The 17,431-nt window shown below is 36.4% G+C and overlaps 1 protein-coding gene and 1 long non-coding RNA gene across 4 annotated transcripts in view; one reads left to right on the top strand and one right to left on the bottom strand.

The window, feature by feature from the left end:
• The window catches only part of LOC143253739 (uncharacterized), a 40,622-nt gene extending 26,429 nt beyond the window's left edge, over positions 1 to 14,193 (top strand). The window contains exon 2 of the long non-coding RNA XR_013029834.1: positions 12,815 to 14,193. This is a non-coding gene — a long non-coding RNA (uncharacterized LOC143253739). The remainder of the gene's footprint in view (positions 1 to 12,814) is intronic.
• Positions 10,232 to 17,431, bottom strand: part of LOC143253738 (uncharacterized) — a 109,297-nt gene continuing 102,097 nt past the window's right edge. For all 3 annotated transcript variants that reach the window (XR_013029831.1, XR_013029832.1, XM_076508050.1), the window contains one exon: positions 10,232 to 10,519. Coding sequence is in view for 1 of the 3 variants with exons in the window: in XM_076508050.1 (XP_076364165.1) it covers positions 10,327 to 10,519 (193 nt within the window). In the remaining 2 variants the exon portion in view is untranslated. The remainder of the gene's footprint in view (positions 10,520 to 17,431) is intronic.

Genomic DNA, 17,431 nt, shown 5'->3' with positions numbered 1-17,431 from the left:
TGACCGAAGTCACTTGTGTTTCTTTAGCCGTGGGAACGTTATAATGTTACGGTCAATCCCACTATTCGTTGGTAAAAGAGTAGCCCAAGAGTTGGCGGTGGGTGGTGGTGACTAGTTGCCTCTTCTCTAGTCTTACACTGCTAAATTAGCAGATAGCCCTCGTGTAGCTTTGCGCGAAATTCAAAAACAAACATTGTGTTTCAAATCTCATATTAGTTGACCTCTCCTCTGTTCACTAAATCTACACCAATTAAAACGTGTTCTCTAAGCAAGGGCTAAAGAATAGCTAGTCGTGTGTCAAATGCTCTACATTCTCGAGTTAATGATTTATTTGTTTTATAATAAAGCTATATTGGGCTATCTGCTTTGTCCACTGCGAGGACTTTAATTCCAGAGTTTAGCGTTGTATGTCTGTATACCTGATGCGGTTCCACCGATGGAATTCATGAAGCGAAAACGTAGTGCAGAGACGCTAATCAAAGATTTAGTTACAAACATTTCAAAGGCTTCTTGGTCGGGTTCGTTTAAGCATTAAATGTCGGTCATCATCAATTCATGTTGCTACCTACAATATTTCCGTTGTTTGAGGGTTAATTAAAGGTTTGAACAATCCGCCAACAGATATTTAACTTAATTTCTAAGTCACAGTTCGCTAAACAGAAAAATGAAAAGTGAAATCTTTCGTGCGTTAATAGTGCTTGTTATTACTTTTCCAGAACCTTATCATTGGCACTTGTTTGTTGATACCTAGAGAGACAATGTAATGTCCCTATTATCTACTTCTGCTGTTGTTGCAATCTAGGTAGAAAATGTTTTGTTAACTCTCTCCGCCATTGTTGTTACCATTATTCACAATGTTTTTATTAACTCTCTCTGTTATTATTGCTACCTAGATAAACAATAGTTATTTCACTTTTGTTGTTGCTATCTAGATAAACATTGGTTAGGTTAACTTTCTCTTCTGTTGTTGCTATCTAGATAAACAACGGTTAGGTTAACTCTCATTTTTGTTGTTGCTATCTAGATAAACAATGGTCAGGTTAACTCTCTCTTCTGTTGTTGCTATCTAGATAAACAATGGTTAGGTTAACTCTCTCTTCTGTTGTTGCTATCTAGATAAACAACGGTTAGGTTAACTCTCTCTCTGTTGTTGCTATCTGGATGAACAACGGTTAGGTTAACTCTCTCTTCTGTTGTTGCTATCTAGATAAACAACGGTTAGGTTAACTCTCTTTTTTGTTGTTGCTATCTAGATAAACAACGGTTAGGTTAACTCTCTCTCTCCTGTTGTTGCTATCTGGATGAACAACGGTTAGGTTAACTCTCTCTTCTGTTGTTGCTATCTAGATAAACAATGGTTAGGTTAACTCTCTGCTGTCTGTGGTTTACATTTCAAACTTATTTGTTTATTTTATTATTTATTATTTCGTCCTTTATCATCCTGTTACTTCGGTTGTTTCCCAGCAGCCTCTCTTTAGTTTTTGTTAATTTTTTTCCTTCTATACTTTCTGTAAGTTGTTCGTTGTCCTCCGTTCTTTTCGAAACTTTGTCAGTCTCACTGTTCCTGTTCATTTATTCGAAGTATTGCGTGCTTAACATAAAAAAAACAAAACAGTTCTCTATGGTAACCACAATTACTGTCCTTTGACGAGTTAGTGGTCTCGTGACCTTAGTTTGTAGTCTTCCACGTTACCTCCTCCTGGGTTATTACTGACACAAATGTCCTCTCCCCAACTATTGACTCAAACTAAGTAGGCGGGATGCAGAAGGTGGGTGGCTGGCTCAAACCTATTCTTAGGGATTTCTCTAACAAAAGCATTATATGATTTACCTGCTTCGGTCTCCCAGGCAACGCCCGGTCGTGCAGAGCAACTCCGCCCTGTTCCGCTTGTTCACCCTCTTCTACTTACAGTACCACTCGAGACCTGGATCAGGGCGGGAAACAGGAAACGGACAACCCCCAAAAACCCTGACTTTTGCACTATTAATAACTGGCCAGAACTAAGTAAAAAAACAACACACAAAAACCTTCGCATGTAATTGACAATAATGAACAAGAGATTGTAAACTAAGTCACTCCTTATTCATGTTTCAAACAATCGTTTTTACATCTGTTAAAAATGTCTTTTCGTTTTTACTTATGTACAGTCGGTTAACAGTTGGTCCGTTGTATAATATTGAATAATGGATTAGATTAAATGACATAGCGTTATTCGCATACTTAATTTAGATTAGTGTATTGTAAAGCAAAGCGAACTTAAAACACCACGTATATTTGCGATTTGAAGTATTCCCTATACCTTCCATGCTAACATTGGTAATATGTTATACTTCGACTTTGTATAAGCGACACGTGTATACAGTGTTTAATTATGTGCAAATACAGACATTGCTCGTTAGATAGCGCCTTTAAAGTTTTTCTCTCTCACAAATTTACAACGCTAAAATCAGGGATCGATTCCCCTCGCTGGTTCAGCAGATAGCCCGATGTGGTTTCGCTATAAGAAAACACACGCACGCACGCACATAGTCACGAGTAACTGTCATTTTAGCCTCTCACTAATACGTCTTTTAGTTCTTGATTCACTATCCTTGGTCTACTTTTTTTTACTCACAATTTTAACCTTAAAAGTACAAAGTCAATTAATGTCACTGTGTTTCCTATACGAAGAATCTTAATTCGAATGGTGTTTACCATTATTTAAAGTTTCACTCTTACTTGGATCTCCATTCTCTAAGCTTCTTTTAAGCTACAGTAATGAACATAGTGGAAAGGTGTCATTTAACTAAACATAGTGTAATGTATTTAAAACAGGAGTATTAAAGTATTTCACGGACGTCAAAAATCACGTGGTCTGTAGTTTATGAGGCCTGGCATGGCCAAGCGCGTAAGGCGTGCGACTCGTAATCCGAGGGTCGCGGGTTCGCGCCCGCGTCGCGCTAAACATGCTCGCCCTCCCAGCCGTGGGGGTGTATAATGTGACGGTCAATCCCACTATTCGTTGGTAAAAGAGTAGCCCAAGAGTTGGGGGTGGGTGGTGATGACTAGCTGCCTTCCCTCTAGTCTTACACTGCTAAATTAGGGACGGCTAGCACAGATAGCCCTCGAGTAGCTTTGTGCGAAATTCCAAAAACACACACACACACACACTGTAGTTTACTTCTTCAAGTGCTTACATTAGACGAAAATTAGAAATTCTTTCTTTTAATATCGTATTTATGTGACGCTGTAAATGACTTCAACAACGTGCTAAATGAAAGGCAGTTAGAGAACACGAGAAGCCATATGTATGTATTTGGACACATCTTTGTCCAAAGACGACATCCACGCCACGAACAGAACTTCAAACTTTACCATGTTGTGGATTATTGTTAACGTCAGAGAGGGATGAAACGGGAAGTTTCGTAGTGTTATTTACAAGACTTCTGTGTAACGTGTGTAATCAATACAATTTAGTATTATGCTGTATCAAACCACACAAAATTGTCTTGGGAAGTTACGTGAAGCAAAGTAATATATTGCTCTGTATTCCTAATCAAGTGCTTATTAAAGTTATTTGTCGAAGTTCATTTTTAAAATGCCGCACAGAATTTGTGACGTACTGTGACTAGTGTATTTCAGACATACGAGTATATGGAGTTTGTGATGTACTGATCAATATAATTTGGAACACTACTAGCTCATGACGTTGTATATTTTTCGAACAATTAACAATGGTATTAGTAGGTCTATATGTTTTCGAATTACTGATGAAGTAACCGTTATAGTTTTCAAAGTTAGGTATTTGTCAAGTACTGACCAGTGGTACGTATATCACTATTAGAAAATTTATTAAGTACTGGCCAGTGGTACGTATATCAGTACTAGTATAAAATGTTTTATAGGTTTTTTTTGTCCAGTGCTGATGGAGGTTGTCTGAAATGTGCTAGAACGTTAGCACTAATCCAGACTGGTTAAGTTTACAGTAGAACTTTGTCAACTTGAAAAATCAGCATTCTTCGATAAAATTTGAAAGACATTAAATTTGAACAATCGTTTATATTGTCTTCACGATAACTGGTTTTTCTCTAGTCTCACTTTCTATGCTCCATCTTTCACTCCCTACTCATTTTAACTGACAAATGTACACAAAACAAGCGAAGATCACGCCAGCCAGCAATTTCCTTGTTTTTCTCTCTCTGTCCACTCGACCAAACGTGACTGACGAGTTGATTGTGAAACGGAGGCTGAGAGTTTTGGTGGTCATCAGTTCATTTCCTTACTGTGTGGCCACGTAAATATGGTTTACCAGACTCCTTACTCTAAAAAGGGAAATGGAATGGTGCTCTAAAGAGGAACTGGAAGTACAAAAGAGGGAGCAACCACAAATTTCCTTAACGTATAACATATTTATATATTTGTTTGTATTTGAGATTTCTGGATTTACGTCGGAGGACGAGCAGATAAAGTCGCCCGTGTGTGACGGAGTGTCTGAACAAGGAATCTTTCATCCCCTGACTTTTCTCTTCCAATAGCCATCGTTCTAGAAATAGACAAGGACTATGACAAGCAGCCCAAAATATCGGATACATAAGCATTTTATTTCTTATGTATATATTTCTATGACGCTGTTTTCACGTGTTTAACTACAGTAACTCCTAGTCTTTTGCATGCAAACTTACAAAAAAACTTACTTTTTAAAGAAAAAATACTTTTTATTTAAATGTATGATTACAACGGACTTAAAATTAAACTTTGTTGAAAGTCATTATTTTCGCCAATTTAGGGTTAAGTTAGTCAATTTAATGTTCTAAAGACAAAAGTGAAACCAAAACCAGTTTAGTATATATTTATTTCCTAAGACTAAACCATGTGGCTTTCATAAGAATATTCATATATTAGATATGATTGATGCTTTTATTTTGTCGGTTCCAGATGCGTTTTAGCGATGTCATTAAAAGACAAAGCGACTTGCTAGTTTGATTCGATAAACTAAAATTTCACAGACTGTTCATAGTCAAACGGTATAAAGGGGAAGAAACTTTGTAACTTAGTTTTAACAAAGATATCTTGAAATGAAAACGCAGTAAAATTCACTGAAGCTTCACCGTCTAATAAAAAAAGTAATCGAACGTTTCATATACTGAAATCTACAACTTTTGTCTGCTTGTAACGCTAAAATTGCAATAGTTCGATCCTTACGATGCGCACAGAGTACGATAGCCCATTGTGCAGCTTTGCGCTTGAAACAAACACATGCCACTTTTTTTTATTGTAGCTCTTAATGTATTTCTATTCAACATTATGATTTTTGTTTTAATTTTGTTTGTTTCCCAACATTATATGAGACTTCAGTATGACGGGATATTATGAAAAAGTTAAGCACAAAGCTACACAATGGGCTATCTCTACTCTGCCTACCACGAGTATCGAAATACGGTTTTTAGAGGTGTGAGTCCACGGACATTCCGCTGTGCCACGGGGAGGAAGAACTTTTGGATATGAAACGTGTAGAAATTTTCAGGACAGTAATATTGAAATACAACGTCCTTTGGTGATCACCAAATTTATAGGTAATTTTGTGTGTTCACGTGCGTTTTGATTACAATATACCACAAGCTAACGCACTTTCAACCGAAATGTCGTAGTATGCTTATAAATTATTCAGTGCTGATGAATTCCGTGCTACTTATTTTCAGTTTCAGTTACTACATCTGAAAACCGGGTTTCGATACTCGTGGTAGGCACAGCGCGAATTAGCCTATTGTGTAGTTTTGTGTTGAATTACAAACAAACAAACAGTAGCACAATAGTTTGGTGTATTCAATCTTTAGCAGTCTTTTAGGCCCGGCATGGCCAAGTGGTTAAGGCACTCGACTCGTAATCCGAGAGTCGCGGGTTCAAATCCCCATCCCACCAAACATGCTTGCTCTTTCAGCCGTGGGGGCGTTATAATGTGACGGTCATTCAAACTATTCTTTGGTTAAAGAGTAGTCCAAGAGTGGGTGGTGATGACTAGCTGCCTTCCCTCTAGTCTTATATTGCTAAATTAGGAAAGGCTAGCGCAGATAGTCTTCGTGTAACCTTGTGCGAAATTCAAAAGAAGCCAAATTAAATCAGTCTTTTATCACCAGGAGGTCTTGAGCTCTTGATGTATCGTAGAAAGTTTGTATGAACCTTGAACTTCCGTCGAATGTGTTTGAAAAGTTTAGGTTTGGCAAGAGAAACACATTTTGTATAGCGCAGATGGCCCTCGAGTAGCTTTGCGCGAAATTTAAAACAAACACATTTTACATAATTTTTAAATACAGTTTGTGGTCTACGCAAAACAATAATTTGAAACGTGTTTAATGGTAGCGACCGCGTACATTTTAGTAACACAAATTCGTTCTTCTCTCACGGTTAAGTGCACAATTCAAGAACCACATTTTGGTAAGAAACATACCGCGCCTGACCAGTGTCTAAAACACAGTAATGAGTCATGATTTTAATAATTTACTCAATACATTAAATCATGAGAAAGATTCTTGAATTTTAAAATTTACCTGGTTTTGTGGAACTGTTACACGCATTTCGTTTTCTTAATAACCATTACTTTGTTTATATGATTATAAACGACTGCGAAACTAAATTATTGTCATGCATATGCACATATGAAGAACTTTCATGGTAACCCTAATATTTAAATATTTTTTTTATTTTACACATTACTGAAAATAATTTTTTTTTTACTAACCAAAAGATACTTGTTTCATAACAACAACAAAACAAATGTTTTGCAAACTTAGTTTGAAACAAAATTCTGCACTTCGTACTTTTTGTTATTAAGAACAGTCTTCTATTTGTGACAGTCTCAAATACTACACTAGGGCTTGGCATGGCCCTGTGATTAGGGCTCTCAACTCATAATCTGAGGGTGGCGGGTCCGAATCCCCTTCACATCAAACATGCTCGCCCTACTGGCCATGGGGGCGTTATAATATAACGATCAATCCCACTATTCGTTGGAAAAAGTATAAACCAAGAGTTGGCAGTGCTAAACTAGGGACAGCTAGCGCTGATAGCCCTCGTGTTGCTCGAAATTGTAAACAAGTCTAAACCTTCCTTTCACTAGTCGTAACAAATGTTTATACAAGACAAATTTAACGAAAAGCGTCACCTGTTAATACTAGTAAGTCCGTCATCTGTTGTACCATATTTGACACTTTGATTTTTGAAGACAATGGAGTTGTAATAGCCCTAAGAAAATGTCTGGAGTTTTTATTTGGATATGTTTTAAATGTCCATAGAAAGTGTAAGGTCTCTGTTTATTAACCCTGCTAGCTAAAGAGAAAAATACATATGTAGATGGGTAATGCTGTCTGTAAGTAAAAACTACATTGTGAAATAGGTTTAAAACCCGCGTCATAGACGCAAAATTTCATATATTGACTTTAAAAGCGTAAAATAAGTTCACTCTTGCAATATATATTTATATTTAAAAATTCAAGAAGAAAAACGCTGTACATTAACCAAAATATGCAACAAAAAAAAAAATACTGTTTTATAAGTTTTACGAAAGTGATGTAAAAACAATGTATGCTTAATTTTACGTATGTTGAACTGAGAGAAAGAGCGTTGGTTTTTTTTCTTACCAATTCATAAACAATACTATAATCACCCGCACGTTTATATGGCTTTTAAGTGTCAACGTTAAAATTCAACAACGTTTTCCTACATTGTGTACAATGGCTATCTACTTAACAAACACTCTTTCAAGATTTAAAATTTGATATATTCCCGACATTGAGGATATCACTGAAAGAGTATTACTCCCGACAGGTGTCGCCCTTTACGGGTGCATCTCTGTGAACAGGAAAAAGAAAGTTTTCAAACGTCGCCAGGTTTAACAATAGTTAGGACTTACTGTCCCACTAAGAATCACAAAAAAACTCTTGAATTTACAAATGTTTCTTTTTCAGTCAGTATAGAAGTCACAGAGCCATCTTGCGTCTGCGTTGCGAATGTTTGTGATAGTATAAAATGTGCAGAAATACCCAAAATTTTTATAATAGTTTTGTTTTATTTTCTCAACGGAAAATACTATCTGTCACAACTCCTCAGTACAAAAAATACTAGCCTCAAGCGGGTGTAAAAAAGCTAATAGTATTTTTTGTTATTTTTTTTTCCGGGGTCTGACATGATCTGGTGGTTAGGGCGCTCGTCTGGTAGTCGTGGATTTGAATCCTCGCCACAACGAACATACTTGCCTTTTCAGCTGAAGGAGGGCGATATAATGTATCGATCAATCTCATTATGCGTCGGTAAAAGAATAGTCCAAGAGGTGAAGATGGGTGGTGCTTTCCCTCTAGCCTGTCACTGGTTTAGGAGAGCTACCTATCCCTATATTAGCAACTAAACAAACCACATTTCCTGTTACATATGTGTTATTGAGGATCATTAAATAAATAGTTTAACAGTTTACACCTCAAGTAATTTGGCGCATAAGTATTTTGGAAACATATGGTTCAATGAGTCAATGGGGTGAGGGGATCCATACGACCCCCATCAGTAATTCTGTGGAGTTAATAAATATCAAAATTCGTTCTGTACACTGGTGGTTTTCCTACCATTTCATTTAATATTTGACAAAAATCGGTTGTATGTTTGAGCCTTGTTTTAGTATTATGGCTCCATACATCCGCTGTGCTTTCAGAATGACGTCATGGACTTTCCAGTTCACCAAACACATGTAGTTTCGCATTTTCTAGAACAACGTGTATTACCACACAGTTATTCAGTTGTGTTTTTTTCAGACCTTTTCTCTGTGCACCACTACTTGATGCCTTCACCAGAAGATGAAAATCACTAAACTATGAAGAGTCTTAACACTAAACTTGAGCCTTCTACAGGGTGTTCGGAAAGTCACTATGCATTTATATATTTATTAACAGACATGTTTCAATATAGAATACATGAGGTAAATATGAATGACAATTATAAATAATGTTGAAAGTGACCCCTGTTGGCATCAATACAGGCTTGGATCCTTTTATTTTGTTTCTAAACACCCCTATCAGTTGCTGGCTTGAAATAGACCGAATAGACATGATTACAAAACTGCACAGTGACTTTCCGAACACCCTCTATTACGACCGTGCCAGTTTATACTGCTAAAACATGCCAAAACCAAGTGAGATTCTCATGAAAAAGAGAAACATTGTTTAAAAATTAACAGTTTAAAGCATTAATAGTATATGCAAGAGAAACGCACGTTGTTTAAAGCATCAATAGTATACGCAAGAGAAGCGAAACATTGTTTCAAAAAATACTATTTAGCCATCCATTAACCTACTTTGAAAGTAGAAAAGATACTGGAATAAACTTAATAAACAACATTAGGTGAAGTATACAGTTCAGTTTATATATTATACAACGTATATCTGTTTATAAATAACCTCTTTTCACACGTACAGAATTAGTAATGGGAAATACTATGCATTATAATGAATTGTACGATCACACACGCTACGTTTATCAGCTTCGTTTTGAAAGATCCATAAAGATGCAAGATTTTAAATTAGTTCCTTAATTTCTGGGCAGATCTGACACCGTTTCACATACTGACAATAAACGTTTGTTCGTAAGTTGTTTTTCTGTCGAATTTTCAACACAAACTACTCGAGGACTATCTGCAGTAAACATTCCTAAATTCAGAAGTAATAGACTTGAGAAAGAAACTATTAAAAACTACCCACCTCCAACTCTTGGAGTATTTCTATTCTTTTACCAACAAAAAGTGAGATTAGTTATAACGCCCCATGGCTGAAAGAGCGAGCGTATTTGGTGATGAGATTCGAAACGACGGCCTGCAAATTGCGAGTCGAGCGTCCTAACCATTGGGTTATACTAGACCTCACCAAAGTTTTCTTTGTTAGCAAGGTATTGTTTGGTTATAAATATATTGGAAAAAAAGTGCTTTAAATGGTTCAAGAATAACATATTAATCACTTTTGATGTAATGTATAGTAATACAAACGTTTAATGTATACAATAATGTCCAGTTTTCTTTTTCAATATAAACTTTCATTTATTAAGTCATTTCAAACGCCAGTCAGATGAATTTTTGATTTGACAAGAAATGCAAAAATCAGTTTTACTAATAGGTTTAATTCTTTATGAAATGCAATGTGACTAAAAAGCAGATTATGATTATGAATAAAGTTCGGTACAGAAATACGACGTTCTTACATCGGTTTCACGCATTTTATAAAAACCCCCAGGGTTTTTGTCTATCCCGAGCTACCACCCCCATATCCTTCACATCCAGGGTCTAATCCTTGACCACTAAGTTGGATTGTGGGCCCTTACCTGACCCACAAAATTCTGGAGCTATGTGCAAAGTTAACACCCGCCGTATCTTCTCTGTTAGGGTTAAGTTGATGACAACAACTGTAATATAAGTTCAGAGTCGGAGATGACAGCCAGACCCCACCCTTGTCGTCTCCTCGATTCCACTGATGTGATCGTGAGCCTTGTTGGATATGTATAGAAGGAAGGCTGCGGAAAGACATAAAAGTGATGCTTGAGTAATGTTGATCTAATAAATTTATACTTGAGTTCAACATAGAACACGATGTCCAAGTTTTAGGCCGTACAACTCGGAAATTATTCGCGATTTTCAGAAAGTTCAATAATCAATTTTGGGTTTCGAATATTAAAATGATAACGAAACGTTCATACGACGGCAGTAACAAGGAACATTTGACTCGGGTGTTCACAGTAACATTTAATTCTTGAACGATTCGGAACTTGCAAGCTGTATTAAACAGCTTATTAGTTGTATTAGGTACAACGTTTCTAAAGTTCAAATATTTTATCAAAAAAAGTTATTAAAATACTGAGTTAAAGGATAAAGTAAATTAAAACACAAACAAATAAACCAGAATGAGCAGGAAAGGACCACAATTATAATAATATTATGCAAGTATTAAGAGCAGACTTAGTTCTACTGAAGTTGTCTTATTTAAAATTGGGAGTTCATTTATAATAGATACATTTTCTTTAATTAAAAGTATATGTTTGCTTACGATGAACAGGTGTTGTGAAATGGTTATCTAATTTGTTGATTTTGATATCAATAAAAGGCAGTTTGCCTTTGTTTTTACCAATAGATGAATGTCAGGGTGTGTCGAGTTTAAATATTCTAAGAATGGTATAATGCGAGTAGAGCTTCGAAAGAGCAAATTCGTCCCATCAACATAGCGTTCTACATAAAATGCTGTTGATAGATATACAATTGTGAGTTTTGTAATAATTGAAACGTGCAACTGACGCAGAGATTATACTATTCTTACTTTTAGAGATGGAACTGGCATGGCCAGGTGGAGGATAAGGCACTCTCCTCGTAATCCAAGGGTCGCGGGTTCGAATCCCCGCCACACCAAACATGCTCGCTCTTTCAGCCATGGGGACGTTATTATGTGATTGTCAATCCCACTATTCGTTGGTAAAAGAGTAGCCCAAGAATTGGCGGTGAGTGGTGGAGACTAGCTGCTTTTCCTCTAGTCTTACACTGCTAAATTAGGGACGACTAGCGCAGATAGCCCTCGTGTAGTTTTGCGTGAAATTCAAACCAAATCAAACTTCTAAAGATCGGTATGATAATTTCGTTCACATTTAGACTTTTCGCTACAAAAAGCATTGAAAGGTCAATAACGTAAGCCACTACTCGTAATGACACCCTAACATTTCCATCAGGTTATCTAAGGTGTGCGGTCAACCATGATACATTTTCTTGTATTGGTTCAGTTTTTGTTCTAAGCGTTGTTAAATACACTTGATGCTAAGTTAGTTGATACGATATTTGTCGTCTTTGGTTATATCTTTGAATATCTTGGTTTTCCATCGGCTTTCTACTGTGTCCACCGAGAGGGAAGGGGAGGGAGGAGACAGATTTATACGAAATAGATTATGAATGCTATAATCAATTGTTTAATAAAAACATATACCAGTAATAATTAGGGTAAAACTAATAAATGTATCATTCAACACTTTGTAGCTGTATGAATCAATTACGAAGTTTCGCAAACGATTGAAAACGGGCCTCTTCTAAATATTAGAATAATTTTTAAATATTTAGATCATTCCATCTAAACCATTATTGGTGGCAAGTGTTATCGCTTATTAAACTTCGCAAAATGTGGGAGTTAGCTCATTGTTAACAAATTTGTGTTAGGGTCAGTTCAAGGACAAAGGACATCATTCTGCTCTACAGTTAAATTTCATTTAAATCTATATTCGGACATCACAGAGATACTTCATGTCTTTTCGGTTTTGTTTTAATCTCATACACGGTTTCTTCTGAAAATTATATCAGGCTCAACCCAGTGATCAGCGTGGTCTGATGTCAAGCGGAAAATCCTGGGTTCGAGCTTGCCATGTACACCTGAACACGCTTCTCAATTTCAGGACGTTGTTGTCGTTTTACTTCCTTCTTGTGTTTGGTAAGTTCTAAATTCGGGATAATCATGCTTGAATTTCGAAATCTTTGATTTTACTAAACTAAGCCTTTTGTGTGTGTAAATGGAAATGAGTTTGAGGAATTCTTACTAGTTGACTTTTACATACAGAGTTAACTGCTGTGTATATGTACGCTTCCATTTTTGTGCGTGTATAGACCGATGTAGAACATATACTTCATAACAGGAAATTACGCAATTCATTAAAGGGAGGTCGTGGTTAGTAAGGATTTTTAATGTACATATTCTAGACATATATTGGTAAGATGTTCTACATGTACAGACCAAAAACATCCTAGAACTCCGAAACAAATATACGTTTTTCTTGTTTCAGATTTTCTCGCGTAGCCATGCAAAGACTAACAGTCGTCCCTGAGAAACTAGAGGGAAGAAACCTACTCAACAGCACCCACCACCAGCTGATGCAGTACTTTAGCTGATCAAGTAGTGGGCTTGTCTGTCACTCTTATGACACATACGGTCTAAAGGTGTGGAACACGTTTCTGCACCAAGGTGTCACAAGCTCCCAGATTCACGCTCTGGCCGAACTAACCTTCTAATGTAAAAGCTTCGTGAAAATTCATTAATTATTATAATTTCTATGGGGTACTTGTTATACACACTGTTGGGGTATGGCTTTGTAGTTGTTTTTTTTTATGAAATTAAACTATGAACATTTAACAGAAACTCCAAGCCCTTTATGTATTTCAAACGTGCTTATAACGTGTTCAGTTCTTTCATGTACTTTTTGGTTTGTCTTCTGTTATGGAAAAAAAAACAACTTATGATGGAGTAGAACGCGAATATACGACAAGGAAATGAATGTTCACAAAGAACAGTGATGTACGAATAACATCAAGATACACGACAAGGAAATAGATGTCTACAAAGAAGGATGCTGTCTGAATAATGTAAGAAAAAAAAACCCAAAAGTTGGAATATGCACACAGGGGAAGAATAATATACTGGCAGCAATATGACTCGTACCTGTTAGAGAACTAGTTACCCACCAATAAGAATGATGTATGTCCAGGCGAGTGCAAGCTTTTGTTATCCTGTGACAACTACACACATTACAACTTTCTCTGTGTCACTTCTGTTGAATAATCCCTAGATGAATCTCGAGAAACCAAGCTATGAGAGAAATGTTATTGCTTTTGAACCCTATATATTAAAAACACAAGAAATAAAAGTGACTTTTCGGACCACCCTTGAGAAGCTCCAAAGCCTGATGACGGATCGAGGGTGGTCTTTTAGGAAGATTTCGAGGTATTTTTGTTTCTTTGAACAAGACATCCCGTTGTTGAGAGGAGTTCAATGCTTTTATCTCTTCTACAAAACGAAATACATTATTATTTTGTCGCTTCTGGTTGTACTAGAAGAAAGTGTCGCGATAAAGCTTTGTTTTTAATTCATTAAAAAATCTCATAATTGTTTCGAGTTAGCTGACCGGACTATGAAACCCGAGTGTATACGGTTCGCATCTCGTTTTTGCCAAAACGTTGCCCTTTTCTTTTATAGTTCACGGATGTGCATTATAAGAATGTCGGTTAAACTCCACTATTCGATCAGATGAGAGTAACCCAAGAGTAGGCTGTTGACTAGTTGCCCTTCACTCTAGTGTATTAGTCAAAACTAGGAAATGCTCTGCGTAGATTTCCTATTATGTAGCATTGCAGGAGATTCCTGGGAAAAATAAACGTGCTTATATCATTGCTGACTTCCTTTTTATCAAATGTCCAATGAACAATAGTTGTTTTTAGAATGTATATGTACGATAATCGTGTTTTATTTTAAACGACTTTACGGTACGTATTGTTCTATACGAGAATTAATCTAGGGCAAAAAGTTATGTCTTTGGGAGACAAGTTAGTGGTTAGTCAAATGTACTTTTATATTACGTTCTGGTAGTATCTCAATGCATTGTCAGAGCGATGTTACGTTTATGATAATTCAATGAAATAGAAAAGTAATCGATACAACATAAGAAAATTTAATATCATGACGGATGTGTTTCTTATGAAGGGGTTTAGGACTAAAGTGTTCGGAATGGTGGGGAAGTCTGATTTAATTATTGTAATTATCATTTGTAAACTATATTCCACACACAATAAAGTGGGCAGTTATTTCCCCTTGCCTTACTGTAATACCGCTTATGTCTTACATTAAACGGTTCAAATTTGCCAAAATAAATGTAATTTGCTTATTTGTTAATAGTTAATTTTTGAAATTTCTTTGTTTATGCCCGCTTTCGAATTACGTACCCACTGTCATTCTCTGACTATCATGCTTTAACGCACCCACGCTCTCAGACTGCAGAAAAACAGGATTCGAACCAGAGACTCCCAGATTCACAATCCAGCACACTAATCCTTAAGACACGCCCGGCCCAGTGGTGAAATGGAACATTAATTCATTGCAATGATTATTTTATGTCTATTTTTATAAACTTGTTTTCGTTATCACATTCCTAAAGTGGACCTCGTTTCAACCCCCCCCCCCCAAAGAAACATTTCTATGGTCTATTTGTGGTTAATGGTTTCTATATGTTTGTTTCTTGTGTTTGGTATTGTGTTTACGGTAATTCGCAGATAGCTTTAACTTTTTGTTTTATTTTGACAAAACATTATATAAACCGGTACTTTGTTCATAAAAAAAAAAGGCAAAGCATTACATTGTAGTCTTTAGAAATCCTACATTAATTAAGTTTGTTGCATTTATATTTTGCTTATTTTTTGTTTGGCACAACGATGCACAAAGTTATTTGTGGTGTGCTCATTACAGTTTTTAAAATCTGCTATTAGCGTTGTAAGTCAACAGACTTACTGCTGAGCCGCTCCGGAGCAGTTGCTATTTAACTGACTGTAATTTTTCTCGTTTTTGCCGATATTAAGATCGGTGCTACATTTGACATAACCCCTTTTAAAACTAGATAACATCCCGTTTTCGTCTGGCAAGGCACCGATAAGACTGACACCTATCAGTCTCTTATTATAACAGCACAAGGCAACAACAAAAATATCCTAATATTGACAAAACTTCCATCCATGATAGTAGCAGCAATGGAGGGACATCACGCTATTGACTAAAATTCCATCCGTGATAACAGTATCAATAGCGGGACATCGCGATATTGATTAAAAAAACGTCCATGATAATGGCATCAATGGAGGGACATCACGCTATTGACTAAAATTCCATCCGTGATAACAGTATCAATATTGATATTAAAAAAACGTCCATGATAATGGCATCAATGGAGGGGTATCACGATACTGACAAGTAGATATAAGCAGCATCATTTGGCTGTTGCATCCTCTTGTGTCAGGTTTTTACAAGTTAATGCTACTTAACAGCACCAACATGCATCCTAAGATGATTTTAATCCATCATCTTGAATTTGGAGGAATCTACTATCGTGTATTAACGCATCAGTATGTACTGTGGTATCAGGCCATCCCGTCAGTAATATCCGAAAATTTAATACAGAAAGTGCATCATGATTTCTGATTTTTAATGACTCAAATATGTAGTAGGACGCATATAAAAATGTTCAGACGAATAAAAGAAACTAACCCAACTCCCACTTTTTCAGATCATTTATTAAATAAACCCTTATAAAGATGGATGTATCTGAGGAACACATTAGGTATATAATGCTTTGTGAGTTTAAGAAAGGCAATAGTGTAGTAGAAACTACACAAATATTCAAGGTGTTTATGATCTTATGATCTCTCAGTGAAATAAAATGTCGAAGGTGGTTTCAGAAGTTCAGACCAGGTGACTACAACTTATGTGATGCGCCACGTTCAGGTCGTCCTGTTAAGTTTAATGATGACTTGTTGCTGACTACACTTGATAAAGATTGTGCTGTAATAGGTGAAGAACTAGCACAGAAGTTTAGTTCAACCCATTCAACAGTTCACTGTTATCTACAACAGCTTGGAAAGGTGTCAAAACTTGGAAAATGGGTCCCCCATGATTTGACAGATGCCAATCTAAGAGCAAGAGTGGACATTTGCACTCTCATGAACGTAACTCACTTTTTTGGATAGGTTAGTGACTGGAGATGAAAAATGTTAAGCTCCGCAGACATTGGCTCAGTGCAGATAAACTGGTTAAAGCACAGCTCAAAATGGACCTTTACCCTAGGAAAGTCTTTTTAAGCGTTTAGTAGGATATTGTTGATGTGATCCACTTTGAATTGCTATCACTCAATGTAACGATTACATCAGGCTTCTGTTGTCAAAAGTTAGAGCTGAATGTTGTACTGAAAGAAAAGAGGCCTGCTTTGATCAATTGTAAAGATGTTGTGTTACACTAGGATAATGCACGGCCCCATACAGCAAGGATCACATCTGCAAAGACTGAAGAATTAGACTGGGAAAAACTTCCACATCTTCCTTATTCTCCAGGCCTTGCTCAATCTGATTGTCGTCTATTCCGAAGTTTGCAGAACTATCTTCATGGAAAAGAACTTGAAACACATGAAGATGTCAAAACTACCCTCTCTACGTTCTTTTCCTCCAAACCCTAAGCACTATATAAAAGCTTGTGAATCGTTGGCAGGAAGTAATTAATAATAATGGAACATACATTATTGATTAAGTAACATTAAAAGCGTTTGAAATCCTTTCTATTTTTTTGAACCTAAAATCGGACATTACTTAAGGGATGACCTGATATCTCTAATGAATCATTACGACGGGTGCAAAAAGAATACTGATTATAAGAGTATCCTCCTATAAACCATGAAAACATCAAAAAAGTGATCACTGCTGTGACACATCGTATTTCTCGAAAAACTACCAATATTGTATCAGAGTATTGAGAAACTATCACTAATGTGGCATTTATCTTGAAATCAATCAATACAATGACACGTCATGGTTCTGGGAAACTACTAAAGTGACACGTATTTTGAAATCAACCAATACTGTAAAACATCATA

The sequence above is a fragment of the Tachypleus tridentatus genome, chromosome 6 (assembly GCF_004210375.1).
Source record: "Tachypleus tridentatus isolate NWPU-2018 chromosome 6, ASM421037v1, whole genome shotgun sequence".
Lineage (NCBI taxonomy): Eukaryota > Metazoa > Arthropoda > Merostomata > Xiphosura > Limulidae > Tachypleus > Tachypleus tridentatus.
Note: the sequence above shows the minus strand (reverse complement) of the source record. Positions and strands in the feature narration are given on the sequence as shown.